Source organism: Corythoichthys intestinalis, chromosome 4, assembly GCF_030265065.1.
Source record: "Corythoichthys intestinalis isolate RoL2023-P3 chromosome 4, ASM3026506v1, whole genome shotgun sequence".
In the NCBI taxonomy this organism is placed as follows: Eukaryota; Metazoa; Chordata; class Actinopteri; order Syngnathiformes; family Syngnathidae; genus Corythoichthys; species Corythoichthys intestinalis.
The window spans coordinates 21,758,054-21,775,712 of NC_080398.1; the positions used below are offsets into that span (position 1 = coordinate 21,758,054).

General features: G+C 39.3%; 1 protein-coding gene across 4 annotated transcripts in view; it reads left to right on the forward strand.

Annotated features, from left to right (window-relative positions):
• bcam (basal cell adhesion molecule (Lutheran blood group)) overlaps positions 1-17,659 on the forward strand; it is a 105,216-nt gene that overhangs the window by 84,909 nt on the left and 2,648 nt on the right. The window contains exons 10-16 of one of the 4 annotated variants that reach the window (XM_057835265.1): positions 2,573-2,714; positions 4,334-4,458; positions 7,912-8,053; positions 10,168-10,191; positions 10,686-10,718; positions 13,379-13,520; positions 15,280-15,379. In XM_057835265.1, the coding sequence (XP_057691248.1) occupies positions 2,573-2,714; positions 4,334-4,458; positions 7,912-8,053; positions 10,168-10,191; positions 10,686-10,718; positions 13,379-13,520; positions 15,280-15,379 (708 nt within the window). Of the gene's footprint in view, positions 1-2,572; positions 2,715-4,333; positions 4,459-7,911; positions 8,054-10,167; positions 10,192-10,685; positions 10,719-13,045; positions 13,099-13,378; positions 13,521-15,279; positions 15,380-17,659 lie in introns of those variants that run through there. The other 3 variants (XM_057835266.1, XM_057835268.1, XM_057835267.1) reach the window with 3 other exon arrangements.

Sequence of the window (17,659 nt, forward strand, 5' to 3'; positions counted from 1 at the left end):
ATCAGCAACCAAAGCCTGAAATTAGAAAACATTTCTACTTTTAGATATTATTAAACAAAAACTTAATTATTGTCTATTAATATCCAATTTCATCACTCATACAAGTTTGCATGTTTGTTTGTTTTTTTTTTTTGTTATGAAGGACAAGTAGTACAAAAAGTGGAACGAATCTCCATATATTGGGATTTTTTTTCTTGAAAACAATTCCTCCCTAAATGTATATCCATGCACATTATATGGTGTTTTTGTTTTTGTTTTTTTTAATTGAAAGAAGGATTTTACAGTATTTTCAATTCCTAAATAAGATGAAAACATTTCTGGGAAAAACTATTTGAAACCAATTTTTTTCCCGTTTCAAAACAAATGTAATCTTATTCTATCAAACTCCGCGTGTCGATTTACAATTTACTGCTTGACACATTGGGACATCTTCCACTTAGTAATGTAAAGAATTTTACTCCATTGTTGTCATACCTTTTATATCTTTTGTTGTGTCTGCTTGGCATACGCTCCTGCTTTTGAGGAAGAAAACCTTCAATGTTGTTTGCTGTATGGCAATATCGCCATGAGAAAATTGTCAGCCAACGGATTGTTATTTGTTATCACTATTTGTTTGCGTGTGTGAAAACTGCACTTTTGCTTTCCCATATACTTACAGGCCACAACATTGAGTACACCTGCACAGTCGACTGTGATTCTCAATAGTATGTGTTTGATAAATAAACAAAAAAATGAGAGAAACAACTCAGTGTGATGCATTATGTACCGTAACCACAGTAAAAAAAAAAAAAAAAAAAAAAAGACATAATGCGTGCGTTTATTTTATTTTATTTTTTAAAACAAATCTTTTCCCTTTATTTTGCAAACGGCAGGGTGTAGTAATATCTAACACTTTTCTACTTTTAATTCCAAGTCTGGAGACAAATTTAAAAAGAACGGTGCTTGAAATTCCTCTCCTTTAATTGTTAAAGGTTAATTTTCCTAAGACTAACACAGTGCTTCTCAATTATTTTCTGTTACGCCCCCCCAAGGAAGACGTAAATGTTTCGCGCCCCCCCCCAACTCTCTGCCGCCACTGTAAATAGTATCATTCGTCTATATTACTATTATAAGTACGCCTCAGCCTAACATTGTGTCCTTTTTTTTCTATTAAAGAAAAAAAAGTAACATAGATCAACTTATAATAAAGTATAACTTTTTTAACATTGTGTTGCTTGTAACAACAGAAAAGACAACGCGCATCAATTTGCCTGAAGTAAAAAAAAAAAAAAAAAAAAAAAAAAGTCACATCCAAACTGTAAAAATACACTCAAGGTACATTTTTGACCATTTGATACTGAAAAATAAAATGTAATAAAATCAGTAAATAATAACAAATTCAAATTGATTAGAAACATTTACTCTTCAGGACAACATGCCAAAAAATTTGACCGAAAAAAAACAAAACTGAATAGAAGGGGGGGTCTTTGGACAGAAGGAAAGTTTTTATTTTCGCTGATTCACCACAGTGCTCACTGGTTTACTGATATAACACTGACAAAGCGGGACGATGGTGACAATTGGCAATATTCGGCACATTTTCGCTGAAAAACAATCAAGCGGCTTATCAATGAGATTGAGGTCTAATGTCTTTAAGTGGCGTCTTAACTGATTTGGCTTCTCCGCTATAATCATTTTTAGACTCAGTAAACAGTGGTCTTTCCTCATTTCCCACTATATTAAAAGTCAAAGGCAAACGGCCCGAAAAAAGCGCATTCTCGGCGGCCGAGGGAGAACCGTAGGTGAGGGCGGTGGTCGTGACGATCCCAAGCCGAAAACGGCACTTCTCGGCCGGACACGTGAGAACCGAAGAAGACAGTGGGTCGCTGCGTGAGTCCAGCTCTGCATGAGTCTCTTCCGTGTGCTCTTGCTTACTTCAAAAATACTGCACGCACTTTGAAAATGAGAGCGCCACTGCCACCCACGGAGTGGATGTGCAAGTACACTTTATTCTAGTACGGCAAAAAAAAAAAAAAAAAAAAAAAAAGCATGTTCCCCGAGGTCACTCGCGCGCCCCCTGGCATCGCTCTGCGCCCCCCTGGGGGGGCGCGCCCCACCATTTGAGAAGTACTGGACTAACACAATCATTAGTTTTTTTCTTGGAAAAATTACATTTAAAAAAAAAATCTAGTATTATTAATTTTTTAAATAGATTATTTATTGGTAAATAAAACATTTTTAATCAAGTTTTGTTTTTTTGTTTTTTTCAGTTTCAATTTATTCGCACATCAAAATACAGTACATGATCATACGCTAGCAGTTCACATGTTAAGATGGGCGATTAAAAATCTGATTCATACAGACATGTTTTTTTTTTTACAGTAAACTCGTGTTTTTGAGGAAAAAACATTTTTTTCAGGAAATGTCCTTTTTTTTACTCAAGAAAATAAAAATAGCTTCAAACAACCCAAAATCAGTTGGCATAGCCTCTGACTCACGTGTGCTCCTCGTTAGAAAAACTCTATAGAAATTGGATGTATTGATTTCTCCGAATGTAATTTTAGCTTTGTTGTTTGGGTTGTCATCCTTACAGGGTTCAGAGGTTCTCTCTCAGGATGGGACCCTGTCGATAACAGCTGACACCTACGAAAAAGACGGAGAGTACATGTGTGTCGGTGCCGTGCCGTCTGTGCCAGGACTGACAGGCCAGGCTAGCGCTGTCCTCACTATCAAAGGTACCACACTGACTTGAGCATGTCTTCACAATAGATTTTTTTTTTTTGAATTATCCTTCCTCTGTGGAGCTTAAATGTTTGCCCTGCGCTTATTTGGGTTTTTCAGAGTAGGCCGGGTTCTCTTCACATTCCTAAACTCAATTTCTTGTGTCAATTAAAGACTAAATTATGTTTTAAAGGGAACCACGGACAGAAAGACTTGTGTTCATAAAATATAAATGTTAGTATGAGTTATAATAATTTGATATTCAAACCCCTCTCAATGTTTTCGTTTAAAAAAAAAAAAAAAAATTACTTATCTACAGTAGTAGGTCGCCATTGTTGTTGACGACACAATGCAGTGATGTTACTGGGCAGCTCTGCTGTACTTCCACAGTGTCACTCGTTAGCTACATAAACATGTCGTCGGTTCAACCCTTTCAATTTGAGCCTGAACGGAAAAGTAATGAGCAGTACAGCACTGTATTTCACAATACGAGCAGCAAAAGCAATTAAATGAAAGTCTCCAGTGGGATTCGAAACCACGCTTCCCATGCAACAGGCAAGCACCTAGACCATAGGACTATACTTCCACGTGATGTTGGAGCCATCATTTTCCTTATAAAGCAATCACAACCCACATGCGCTGTCTGTCTGTGCGGTAAAACCTGAAAAGGAAACACAACTGAAAAGTGCGGCTGGCTTGACCACGGAATTTAAAAACGCGGCTCACTTCAGACAGCAAGGAGACAACAAGAATATAGGGATTGCGTAAAAGGGTTTATTGAACACACACAAAAAAAAACATGCAATCGCAAAAAGGGAGACACAAAACGATCTGTGACAGTAGGTCGGATCGAGTTAAAAAAAAAAAAAGGGGGGGGGAAATCGCGGTGAGTGGCAGACAAATGAAAAAAAAAACAAGGCAATGATGCCGCTAACAACTAAGGGATATACAAACTGTCAAATGGCAGCAAGTAAATACAAGCCGCCTAGGATTGGTTCAAAGACACTGCTGATGAGTTGGAATTGGATGCAGGTACGATGTTAGAAACTTGTCCCACATCTCTGTAACAAAACAATCTGACGAACAGCAGAATGTGACAAAATCATGCCAGTCGTTATACTAGCTTAGCTTGCTAGCTAGCACAGCTTTTCTCCCAGTCCAGGCCAACCGCATCATGACCCCCAGCATGCATTGCGCATGTAAAACTTAGCGCCCTCCGTAGGTCAAAACATGTTTTGAATATTATAGATTTTTAAATCAATAGCAATAATATATATGTGTTTCTAATACCGTATTTTAGCAAAAGAGAACAATTGTGGCTTTTTAGAGCCTACAAGTCTTTAAGTCCAAGGATCCCTTTAACAGAGTGCGTATACCATTTGAGTGACTGGCACTAGTCCATGATGCATCCCACCTCTCTCCTAAACTGGGCTCTTTAATCTTTTGCAACAATCGAAAGCTATTTTTCCGTACCAACAGGATGCTCACAATGGGTTGTAGCTGGCTATGTGTTTGTCAGGAAGGACACAGCACAGTTGAAGGAAGCAGCATAGCGAGGGTGTCGCTTCCCACCTCTTTAGGTTAACGCCCAACACGGGATGGAACCATTTTACGCCTTTTCCCTCCCCTGCAGGGAAACCTATGATCGAGACACCAGTTGGTGGTGAGGTGTCCAAGGAAGGAGATTCAGTATCCCTGAGGTGCTCCGCCTACGGTTCACCCGCACCTCAGTTTACCTGGAAGCCCTCAGGAAAACAGGTAAAGGTGTCAGTCAGTCTTTGTTAAGTATTTGTTAAACAGCATAAATAGGGATTGAAATGCCTGACAGCAGCCACTGAAGATCACACAAAGTTGGTCAATGTCTTAAGCCTGAGTTATGCTTCTGCGTTGTGGTGACAGCGAAGCTACTACGGCATCAATGAGCATTCGATACTTCTGCGGCAAAGGAACGCGTTGCTCTGTAATTCACCGCCAAGCAACTAGAGGGGTGTGCCGTTGTGTTTGTACGGTTTGGGGGGACTCTTGTCGACTTCCTCTAGTTTTCTTCCAGTTATGCAATAATGCCAACGGAGATGGAACGCTTGAATGTGGATCTTCAGCTCATCAACATTGAGCAACACATGTTGATCATACTGTAATGTCCGTAACTATGCGCGGGCCCTTTAATAGGTGATCAGACTGGGGAGCGGTGATGTAACGGGAAGCGAGTGGAAAAAAACGGGAGAAAGTGAAACTTAGCAGTCGCATGTTGTGGCAGCACGCTGTTATTTAATTCATTATATTGTTGCCACAATAAAGTGGGGAAAGCCATCATTGACTCCTCTCCTTCATACGCCCATCCGGGGTGGCGTGGCTCAGTGGTAGAGTAGTTGTCCCCCAACCCAGAGGTTGTGGGTTCAATTCTCCGCCCTGATGAACTCGCCTAAGTGTCCTTGAGCAAGATACTGAACCCCACGTTGCTCCTAGTGCTGCATCACCAGTAGGTGGATGGCGAGATAGTGTAAAGCGCTTTGAGCGCCTTGAAAGGTGGAAAAGCACTATATAAGTATAACACCATTTACCATCCGTTATCATAAAAGCACCGAGGCACTCTCAATCAGTGATGATGTATCAAGTGTGTGAATTGTTGTTGAAAAATTAAACATCAAAACAACTCTTTTGACACCAAACCCGTGCTTTATTCTTCATATACTTGAAGTGTGAAATGTAAATAAGTCAGACTCACAGCAAACATATAGTATGTACAGAATAAATGATTAAGTGCACCAACCAAAAATACGACATAAAGTGATAAAAAGCTGGCAGTGTTTGGCTAACTAGGTCACCGCTTCGGTTGGCCATTCGCTTCAGAACACAGACATACTTGTCTCGTTGTTTCTTCCATTTTTTATGCAATCGCTGAGTTGAAGATAGAAGTAGTAGAAGTTGTCGTACTTACTCTTTGATACTCTCGTCGGCTTGGTCCATTTTTGCGTGTAGCAAAACAATGTTTGAAAATGGTGGTGATTTTGTGCTGAACCGGAAACAACAGTGTGAGCGGACCAATCACAGTCCATTTGCGCCATGTCATCACACGTTGACGTGGTGACTAGTCAGAAAATTGTTAGATGCACGTCAGGCTACAGCAAAGGGTGGTAGGGTTAGGGTTTGGGTCTTCCTTGGCGGCATAGGTCTGCCTCAGAAGCATAACTCAGCCTTTAGAGGGTGACAAACTGTTCCTTTAATAACCTTTCTTCACAACCCTGCAGACAATTATAACTTCATTCTCATATTACAGGGTAGGGTGACCATATTTTGATTTCCAAAAAAGAGGACACTTTGCCCGGCCTCGAGATACTTGAATTTTACTCGAAGTTCACTCAAAGATGCCTATATCGCTTTAATATATTCAAAGTGTGCCTCCTCCGTCTGGACAGAAAAATTCAGTTTTATTAAAAAAAAAAAAAAAAAGAAAACAATCCATATAGTAAATATTATATACTATATGGAAGTAAGTTTTTTACTCAACAGGCTTTATTTTTAGTAAAAAATAATCCCCCCCAAAAAAAAAAAAACGCCCAAAAAAAATTTAAATAATGACCAAAAAAATATGCAGACCCGTGGAAATATAGTACAGTCAATACAGACACACAGTAGGCTTGTGCCACACAAACATTTTTATAAATTGTTATCACAACAATTGTCGTTGAGAAATTGTTATTTCCATTCAATTTTTATTCTCATTCAATGACTAGATTGCACGCAAACAATAACTAAAATAAACTGACAAACTATTCAACCGGCATGTTTCCAAACGCAGCAGTTCAAAACTACGTTTCCCATAATGCCTAGTGCGGCTTAGTTAGCTCACTGATAGCTACCCTGTTAGTGAGTACCGGGAGACGAGGCAAAATCAAACTTTGCTATATAAGTTTACAATCATCTGTAGCACAACGATGCGACACCAAACGGGATTTTACAGTTCACGCAGTACAAAACTCTGACAGAAGTCAACAGTTGCCATTATATACGTATTTATCGTAAAAAACTTAACAACTGTGCAGGCGCTCCCACATAGAATATAATACTAACATTCAACCAAATACACGAACGCAGAACAATTAATACAAGACTAATACAACATACTGCATCTCTTTGTACCCATATATTGTATAATATATAACAGAAGACACATGAGCGACATTAACAGAAGATAAACTTACAGAAAGGTGTACGGAGCACTATAAACGTCTCTTAAAACTACTCCTTATTGTAGTCTGTAACTGCCTGTTCTCTTGCCAAACTGTCAGCCCAGTAGATGGCAGTAATGCCCCCATAATACAGGGGGTAAACTGTACTCCTTTCTCCCGCCCCTATTAGTATGAGCCACGACAACGCAGGCAAGCGCTGTCCCCCAGCGGCCGGAGGGATTCTCCTCAAATTGGTCCCGTGAAAAATCATAAAAACCGGACATTTTCATGAATTTATAAAACCCGGCCGGATGAAGAGGACACAACGTGAAAGTTGGACATGTCCGGGCAAAAGAGGATGTTTGGTCACCCTATTACAGGCTATTTCTTTGAAAAGTATGACTTTACTTTTTAAGAAAAGGTGTTATTTTCCTAAGAGATTGTCTGCTGACTAAATGAATAGGCCCTGGTCTAATCACCAGGCAATGTTTTGCCCTAAGTCAGTTAGACACAAGCTCACCCATGGCCATGATGTAGCAGACAGGCAGTGTGGACAATTACTGGCACATTGCACATTTCTTCTTGAAACGTATCTATACGTTTTTTTTATGTGGTTTTATAAATATGTTATCAACATTTTTATAAGCTATTGCGGAATTAAGTTTACAACTTCAGAGAGGTTTAGTGTGCTTGAGCAGGGATGGAAAGTTGTATTTTGCTTGCGCTATTTTTCTACTAATGTGCTACAGTTGAAAAGAAAAGCCCCTGTAGGCAGAAGGCAGCTTGGCGTGACATCAAGTGAAATAATAAAACAGGATAAAACTATAATGAATCCTCCTTTAAACCGCACTGTTTCATCTGCAAATGCTGATGGCTGCAGTATTAAAACTTGAAAAGAGAATTCGGATTGGAGTTTTTCCAATTTAAAAAAAACCAAAAGAAAAACTAATAATTACATACGCAAGTACAACAGCAAAATGTGTAACTGTTTAAAGATGAGGTTAACTTGAATATAACATTGTCCTCTGTGTCCATCCTACAGTCAGTGACAGTGGAGGGCAACAAGGTGGTGAGCACCATCATCATGCCGGCCACTGCGGCCATAATGAAGGATGGCGTGACCTGCGAGGTGGCCAATGAACACGGCACAGATAGCAAGACTTTCACCGTATCGCTCAAAAGAGGTCAGATACCATTTCTTCTTTATCTCTATCAAAGGTTTCCAAGCTTCATGCCAGTGAAGTAATGTTTTCATTCATCCTCATTCATCAGTTTCTACTAGTTTTCTTCACAAATGCATTTTCTTAATCTAAAACCAAATTTAATGCTGTTCTAGTGTTAAATTAAACAATTTTTATGTGCTTTTTTTGGTAATTGTATTAGGTCAGCACAAAAATTTATGTAAATTTGTTTGAGTTTAGCAAATAAAATGCAAGTCAAACAACAGTAACTCGCTCGTGTTTACATTAAAATTAAGGCTTTTTTTCCCCTCATATCTCCCTCAACATATGTTCCCAACATTTAACTCTGCTCTCAAGTTGCAGGTCAAAGTGAGTCTTCAATCTCCAATTTACAGAAAAGGAAGGGCCATGCATTTAAGGCAAAATATATGAGAATGCCTTAGTTTTAGTACAAAATCCACCTGAATTCTCGCGGCCCAAAAATCTATGGCTACGTTCATACTACAGGTCTTGCACGAATCCGATTTTTTCGTGTTTTTCCGACTCGAGTGAGGCATTAACTTGATGGTCTGAACGTGACAAGTCGCATAGAACTGGACCATATCAAATCCGATCTGGGTCACTTTCTTATGTGGTTCAAATCCGATCCGAGCCACATTTTTCCAGACTGTCGCAGCGGTCTGTACTGTCCAGTCTTTCAAATCGGAATTCATGCAGCAATTACGTCATCAAATAGCGAGAGAGACGCTAAGGTAACGGTGCAGCTGTGCATTATTAGCGCCTAGCTTGCAGTGAACACGGCTTTTTGGGGAATGGCCGGGCTTGACATCAGTCATAAAAAATAAAAATGGGTTGAGGATAAGCCTGAGAATAATCGGTTTTCTCTCTGCTCTATGTGAGCAATATTTTAACATTGCTTACACGGCCGAGAGTCGGGGCAAACTGCCCGTATGTGTGTGACATGCACGGACGGTGCGTACATGCTATCGATCCATATAAACTTTGACTATAAGCCTTAACGGGGATTATTTATGTCTGTTATTTGTGCCCTCTTTTTGAAAAGCAAAATATAATATCCCTGGAATGGCGGATGACGTGTGTCATTTATTTTGATGCTTCTGCGCATGCGGGTCTTCTTGCTCAGGCACGTTGATACGACGCACATAAAGGAAACTTCAATTTTTAAAAAAATCGTTAGAAAGTTGTATGGACTTACAATCCCCTAGCTTGTTGTTTCCTGTTGTCTTCCGAAATACACCTGGGTGACGGCGCGTCAAGTGTTCGTTCATAGCCGACGTGCTACCGTGGTATGCGAGCTCAGCTTAGCAAAAAGAATACACACAGCGGTGGCACCCTCCATATTTTCCTTGAAATAATTTCAGGCTATGGCTAGTCTGGTTTGCTTTTTTGGCTTTATGCCGCTTTCACCGTGTTACCAATTCTGCCCTTCTTGGTAATTGGCGGCGTTTTCAACTGCTATCCGCAGTGAGGAGTGAACCGGCGATTCACTTGATTCGTTGTCATCCTTCATCCTCCACTGCATCAGTCCCTCTTTTTTCACCTCTTTTATCAACACCGTCGTCGTTTTGGGGCTTTTTGAAGAAACTTCGGACACTCAGTTGCCTAGACATTTTTCCGAGTAAAGCCAACGACGTCATGCATCAAGAAAGACAATAGCTAATTAATATGCTCACTCGCCACCCTGTGGTCTGGGGTGTGAATTGCAACCTGTCAAAATGACAGATGGACTTCAGCTTTTTCCGTCACCGTTTTAAAAAACCGGTCAACGAGGGTAATATTCGGTTAACACGACCCCTGTATAAAATAAGTAAACATCTGTACAGTTAATCTTCCTTAAAAAAAACTTTTTTTTTTTTTTTTTGAATACTGTATAGTTGACACTCTGTACATTTCAATGCGTTATTTTTCACTCAAAATCAACCTTTTTTCAAAGCAACTCATGCATTTTTTGGGCTGCCTTTCTGCTAATTTCACCGCATTCTATTTTTTTTAGTTAACGATCCAACTAAATCATAGTGAAAGCGCACAATCTTGATGCTTTTCTTCTGTTTTCCTGCACCACCATCACTTGTTTCTTCTTCTACTCCTTTTTGCAGCTAATGAAAACTCCGCCAACAGAGGTAGAGCCTTCTCCCTCCTCCTCCTCCTCTTGTCCCTCCTGCTCTCAGGACTCTTTGTTGTATAGACCCTGTCGTTTTAGTACACCCTCCCAAATCCTTCCTCCTTCACCCGCCTCCATTTACACCTTCCCGACAGTACACATGCAAACACACACACACACTCACACAACTCTACTTACACCACTGCACTGCACTCTTGTACATTTGCCTTCTTGCTACCAAACACTGTGGATATTGTATATTGTTCTTCTTTTCTTGTCACCTTTGTAATGTCTGTCAGATATTTTGTGGATGCTGCGATGTTTTGGTGGCCCTCAGGGGAACAATAAAGGATTCTATTATATTCTTTACCTTCCTTTCCACTTTGTGTGTCTCCTATCAGCTTTTAGTTGCACGCTTGTCCTCTTTTCTTCGCCGTTTGTGTCCTTTTATGTGTGCGTTGTGGTGGTTCGCTTGCTAAGCAACTGGACTGAGCTACTTTCTTTCTTTCAAAGTGCTGCTCTCTGGAAACCCTATGCTTGAGTCAGGTCTGTAACTGCTAACTTAAAAGTCACATACTCTTTGTCCTCCTATATGTGTGTTTTGACTTTTCTGTGCGCATATGACGTAATGTTGTTGTGTTTTGACGAGCTGCTCGTCTTTCCATGCTTGTATTACTGCCGTTGTGGGAACAGACGTCTTGCGTATAGATCCAAAACATTGTCAGACCTTCAAGTTTACAGCTTTTATCTTAAGATGGTGATAGACTACAGCACGTTCTGACTTTTAATTTCAGGTTTAGTCTGTTTCTGAACAGATCTCAGTCATAAACCCTGGACCCAATGTACATACTTTTCATTGGACAGGGACAATCCAAATTTTTGCAATTCCCGTTGACTTGAAATCATTGAAGTATGTATGCAGGTAAAGAAACACAGCACACAACAGCACACGTTCGAATAATGAATCTTAAATACATTTTGTTGTTATACAGTATTTCATGGAGATGCACGAGTTATTTTTCTTGCACCAAACAGCAACATTTAGCAGACAAATGTCATATTTAGGTTAAAAAAAACAAAAAACATTCAACATTACATGCTTTTCAATGGAATGCTTTTCAGGAGCATGTTTATTTATTGTATTTCATACTGTAGTTTGAATTTTAAAAAATTACTTGAAAATGACTATAAATTAAGACAACAAGTCAAAATGGTCGGAAAATGTCATACAATCATCCATACATCATGCAAATTATAGCTTGAGGTAGTAAATATTTCCATCGTAGGACAGGAACACTGTTGTAAATGTAACCTTCCTGGACTTTTATCCTCTATTTTAACATGGAATATAACATAATGCTAAAATTCGCAAAGTAGTTGTTTACATTCTGTTTTAATTAGGGCTGTAGCTATCGATTAATCTATCAATTAGTTTGAATAATCGAGTAATCAGATTATGAACATTTAATACGTTGCAGAGTAAATTTGTGTCAGGAAATAAAACACAACCAGTATTCTATTCTAAAGACAGTCACAAGGAACCGGGAAAGCTCACATCCAGATCAGGAGTCACTCGAGTTTCAGCTTACGTGCACGGGGACGATCTCCGACTCTCCTCTGTCGTGCACGCCCTTTTATTTGGCAAAAATCACATGATAATACATGGTAACACATGAATATGCAGAAAGTGAGTACATGGCGTGCAGTGATTGGTTAGTTCAGAATAGCAACAGTTTAGGAAGTGCCTTATTTGGTGTTGTTTATCAAAACTGGATGCTTACTGTGAAACGATACCTATGAAAACGAGAATGAAACTGAAGTATCAACTCTGGTGATTTTCCACAGCTTACGACCTTGAGAACACAGCCGTGGCTGGCACCAAAAGGGAGGGAAAATTTGATAACACAGTCAACTGAACCTCTTTGTATTATGTTCAAAGAAATACACACATGAACATGGATGAATACAGTCTAACAAATGAATATAGTATCACACCAGTAATGTGTTTTATAAGCATAAATGAAATATATTCTTTCACAATATGTAAAAAGTGGTTTATGCTTGCAATAATATTTATTTTGGCTTGCTAAGATTACACTTTCAAAAGACAATGAAATGCGAATACAAAATAAAATTCCTGGGCGTTTCTTTAACTGTGCAGAAATCCACTTTCATTTTACAAGAGCAAGAAATAAAAATGAATTAAAGTACCTGAGCTTAGCCTCAAATGATATGAAAAAAATTAATAAATGTGGATCTAAATACAACAAAAGAACAATTGGCTAACTTGCAAAGCAAAATTCAGTTAGCTTAAATGCTAGAAAATGTTTTCTTCTTTCTGTGTTCATAGCAAATCGTTCAAACACAAATTCCAACAAAACACTGCTAAATATACTTTTAAACGAAATAACGAATGCATAAACAACAATTAGCTAAAAAAAAAAAAAAAAAAAAAAACATACCTTATGTTGGTCTTAATAGGGAGCAGCTGGATTCAGCCATGTTACAGGAGTTATGGCATATTCTCTGTTGCCTCTTGAGGCCAGTTTATCCACCCAAATCAATGAAACTAAATGCAACACTTTTAAAACAAACCACTACAACGTTACTCTAATTAAGCGAATCCTCGAAGCAGCTAAATTTGAATTGATTCGAAGCTTTTTCTAATTGAATTACTCTAATTAATCAATTAATCGTGACAGGGCTGGTTTTAATATCGTAATGGAATAGTATTATCACGTCTCCACAAGTCCAGTAATACAAGTGTGAGTGGGTTGGGGGTTTTGTAATGTGGTTATTGTGTTGTGGCTGGTCAGCAGCTTAATTGTTGTAAATAAGCAGGTCCCGTTTATTTGGGTCCCATCACATTTCAGTCTTTTACATTCAAGACTAACTTCACATCCCACTTCCCCCCAACCCCCTCCCCTACATGCCCCTATTTGGACCCCCACCTGTCATCCCCTCCCTCTTCCCATCTTCATCCTCATTCATTCTACCCTGCCACCTGAAATAAAATCCTCTTCCTCCAAATGCTCCCACATGAATCAACCCCTCATCACATGATTACCCCTTTCCAAAATCAATAACACCCCCTTTCCCTCCAAATTCACCACGACACATTTCCACCTCCATCTGATCTCCCTCAACCTTTGCCTGAACCCTCACCCGTCCCCATCCTCACCCACTCCATCATTGCGGCGCTGTAGCTGACCAGCAGCAGGGCGGTTCCAGTGGAGTTGTGATAGCTGTGGTGGTGTGCGTGCTGCTGCTCCTACTGCTGGTGGCCCTTATTTACTTCCTGAACAAGAGGAGCAAGCTTCCCTGTGGCAAGAAAGACAAGAAGGAAGTGTGAGTATAAGTATGTTCCCTTAAAATCTGTTGCTAACCAAAAAGTAGGACACGGTGGAAAGCTATTAATTGTGTGTATAGTGCCTTGCAAAAGTATTCGGCCCCCTTGAACCTTGCAACCTTTCGCCACATTTCAGGCTTCAAACATAAAGATATAAAATTTTAATTTTTTGTCAAGAATCAACAACAAGTGGGACACAATCGTGAAGTGGAACAAAATTTATTGGATAATTTAAACTTTTTTAACAAAAAAAAACTGAAAAGTGGGGCGTGCAATATTATTCGGCCCCCTTGCGTTAATACTTTGTAGCGCCACCTTTTGCTCCAATTACAGCTGCAAGTCGCTTGGGATATGTTTCTATCAGTTTTGCACATCGAGAGACTGACATTCTTGCCCATTCTTCCTTGCAAAACAGCTCGAGCTCAGTGTGGTTGGATGGAGAGTGTTTGTGAACAGCAGTCTTCAGCTCTTTCCACAGATTCTCGATTGGATTCAGGTCTGGACTTTGACTTGGCCATTCTAACACCTGGATACGTTTATTTTTGAACCATTCCATTGTAGAATTGGCTTTATGTTTTGGATCATTGTCCTGTTGGAAGATAAATCTCCGTCCCAGTCTCAGGTCTTGTGCAGATACCAATAGGTTTTCTTCCAGAATGTTCCTGTATTTGGCTGCATCCATCTTCCCGTCAATTTTAACCATCTTCCCTGTCCCTGCTGAAGAAAAGCAGGCCCAAACCATGATGCTGCCACCACCATGTTTGACAGTGGGGATGGTGTGTTCAGGGTGATGAGCTGTGTTGCTTTTGCGCCAAACATATCGTTTTGCATTGTTGCCAAAAAGTTCAATTTTGGTTTCATCTGACCAGAGCACCTTCTTCCACATGTTTGGTGTGTCTCCCAGGTGGCTTGTGGCAAACTTTAAATGAGACTTTTTATGGATATCTTTGAGAAATGGCTTTCTTCTTGCCACTCTTCCATAAAGGCCAGGTTTGTGTGGTGTACGACTGATTGTTTTCCTATGGACAGACTCTCCCACCTCAGCTGTAGATCTCTGCAGTTCATCCAGAGTGATCATGGGCCTCTTGGCTGCATCTCTGATCAGTTTTCTCCTTTTTTGAGAAAAACGTTTGGAAGGACGGCCGGGTCTTGGTAGATTTGCAGTGGTCTGATGCTCCTTCCATTTCAATATGATGGCTTGCACAGTGCTCCTTGAGATGTTTAAAGCTTGGGAATTCTTTTTGTATCCAAATCCGGCTTTAAACTTCTCCACAACAGTATCTCGGACCTGCCTGGTATGTTCCTTGGTTTTCATAATGCTCTCTGCACTTTAAACAGAACCCTGAGACTATCACAGAGCAGGTGCATTTATACGGAGACTTGATTACACACAGGTGGATTCTATTTATCATCATCGGTCATTTAGGACAACATTGGATCATTCAGAGATCCTCACTGAACTTCTGGAGTGAGTTTGCTGCACTGAAAGTAAAGGGGTCGAATAATATTGCACGCCCCACTTTTCAGTTTTTTATTTGTTAAAAAAGTTTAAATTATCCAATAAATGTTGTTCCACTTCACGATTGTGTCCCACTTGTTGTTGAGTCTTGACAAAAAAAATTAAATTTCATATCTTTATGTTTGAAGCCTGAAATGTGGCGAAAGGTTGCAAGATTCAAGGGGGCCGAATACTTTTGCAAGGCACTGTATATACTGTTGTCCTGAAATGTCAAGATTTTTCATGTTTTCTCCCTACAGGGCCAACAGAGATGTAAACAATGACATTGTAGTGGAGATGAAGACGGACAAGGCCAATGAAGAGGCTGGTCTTCTCAACAAGAGACCGCCCGCAGAACAGGTGAGCTAATGTGCTATGAAGTTCACCAATATGTGTGCTAGTTTTTAGATGTTTGTCATGCAATATTTTACTTTCACAATATAAAAAACTTCAAGTTGTCTTGTTCCTTCTAAATTGCAATTCAGCAATAATCAGGAGGATTTGCTCACAAACTAATTTTTGAAAAATTATCAGTAATGAAATGAATGAACAAATCTATGGCCAGTGTTGTTAATACCGGTGTTAGAGTATTAAGGCGTTTCTAACGGTGTTATATTTTTCAGTAGTGAGTAATCTAATAATTACGTTTCCCATATTTGCAACGCCGTTACCGTTACTGCGGATGTGAAGGGGCGCGTTACTACAATTTGGTTGAATAAAGTGCAAGTTGTCTGATTTTGTCACACATCCGCCTGCCTACTCAGGAGAGCGCAGAGCACGAGGGAGGAGGCGGGAAATGGCTGGTGACGCCGTTGCAAATGCAATGGTGATAGGTTAGCATTAGCATTTACAGTGGCAAGCGTCGAGCATCATCTTAAAATCTTGGGAAACTTTTTTTTTTTACATACAGTTCGTGGTGTCCATGCGGGTACAATGATTTGAAAATAATAGACTATTTTCCTGCTGAGTGTGTATTATCATAACCAAATTGGCGTTGTCCTTGTAGATGCTACAATATAATAATTTTCATGATTATTACCAAAAATAGTCATTTCCCCTGAACTTTTCTTGAATGGTGTATCCATGAACCTTGTGTGATGTTTTTTTGGGGGTTTTTTTTTGTAATCAAAACAACTAAAGACAGGAGAGGCAGAAGATTCAGAGCCTAGCCTGCATGTTGAAAACTATATCTATATATGGCGGAAAACACTCAGGTGACTTGAAGTTCCGCTCTGAGACCCCCAAATTGGCCAAATTTCAAAATTGTCCGATATGCATGTGTGATACATCATTGGAAAGCTTAAAATCTCAATTTTCTCGGGGAAGAAACATTTTGGACAAGAGGGCTTTTTTAAAAATGTTTTTTAAACAGCAAAACCCTATCTGGAGGTGAGAGCACGTGAGAGCAGAGTTACAGACGCCATGACTTTAACGAGGTATTATCGCGTACTTACCTTGTTTCGATCAGAAAACTCCATGTCGCATGTATCACTGAGTGTCAAGACACAGCTGTGAATGGCCACAGCTAGATTTTTGGGGGATTTTTATGGGTGAAACATTGTAATCTAACAAGGGTCACGATGCAGAAATAGCAGACATCAAGGAGTGGTCCAGATTTTCTTTTTCATATTTACCCTTTTAAACGTTTATTTATTTATTTATTTTCTTTGTGTGGATCAATTATTTATCATCTAACAACGCGACAATAATAAAAAAAATACAATTTAGCGATAGTTATGAGGTAGATATCCGTGACGTTTTTTACAGACACCATTTTTTTCATTGTTACGTAATTTGTTTAAAAGTTGAGTGAATAATTTTTTAAAGTTTTTTTTTTTTTTTTTTTAACAAAATATTAGACCAATGAATGATTTTATGCTAAAAATGACAGACATTTTGAATAATAAATATACGCTAATTGCATACCTTGTTTTCATGGCTGGTTTAAAAGAAACGGTTGCAAGACGTCTGTAAACGGGGGTTTCCAGGGTAAAACGGGCAAATTAAAAATAGTTCGGGGCTTAATGCGCCATGAAGTGTAGAGTGAATTTTGGCAGCCTTTGGAGCCTTTTTTTAATTGGCTAAAGCCTTACAATCCCTCTCCCTACGATTAGAAATATCGAGGGAAGCAATGTGGGGAAGAAAGGTAGTAATTGATCTTTTTCTTAACACCCTATGTTATTTCCCAACGCAGAGAAGATATATCAATTGGTACGACTACGCACAGTCATGGTTGCACTTCCCATCATGCATTTGGTCAGAACAGTTAAATGGCTACAGTATCATTTACTGAAAGCTCAACAAATACACTAGATGGCAATATTTAGGCACAATATACAAAGTCACATTTATCCTTTAAGAATTACAAGTCATTCTATCCGTGGATCCCTCTCACAGAAAGAATGTTAATAATGTAAATGCCATCTTGAGGATTTATTGTCATAATAAACAAAAACAGTACTTATGTACTGTATGTTGAATGTATATATTCGTCCGAGTTTTATTCATTTTTTTTCTTAATGCATTGCCAAAATATATATGATCGGGAAAAATTATCAGGAATTATTGGAATTGAATCGGGAGCAAAAAAAAAAAAGCAATCGCATCGGGAAATATCGGGTTTGGCAGATACTCAAAACG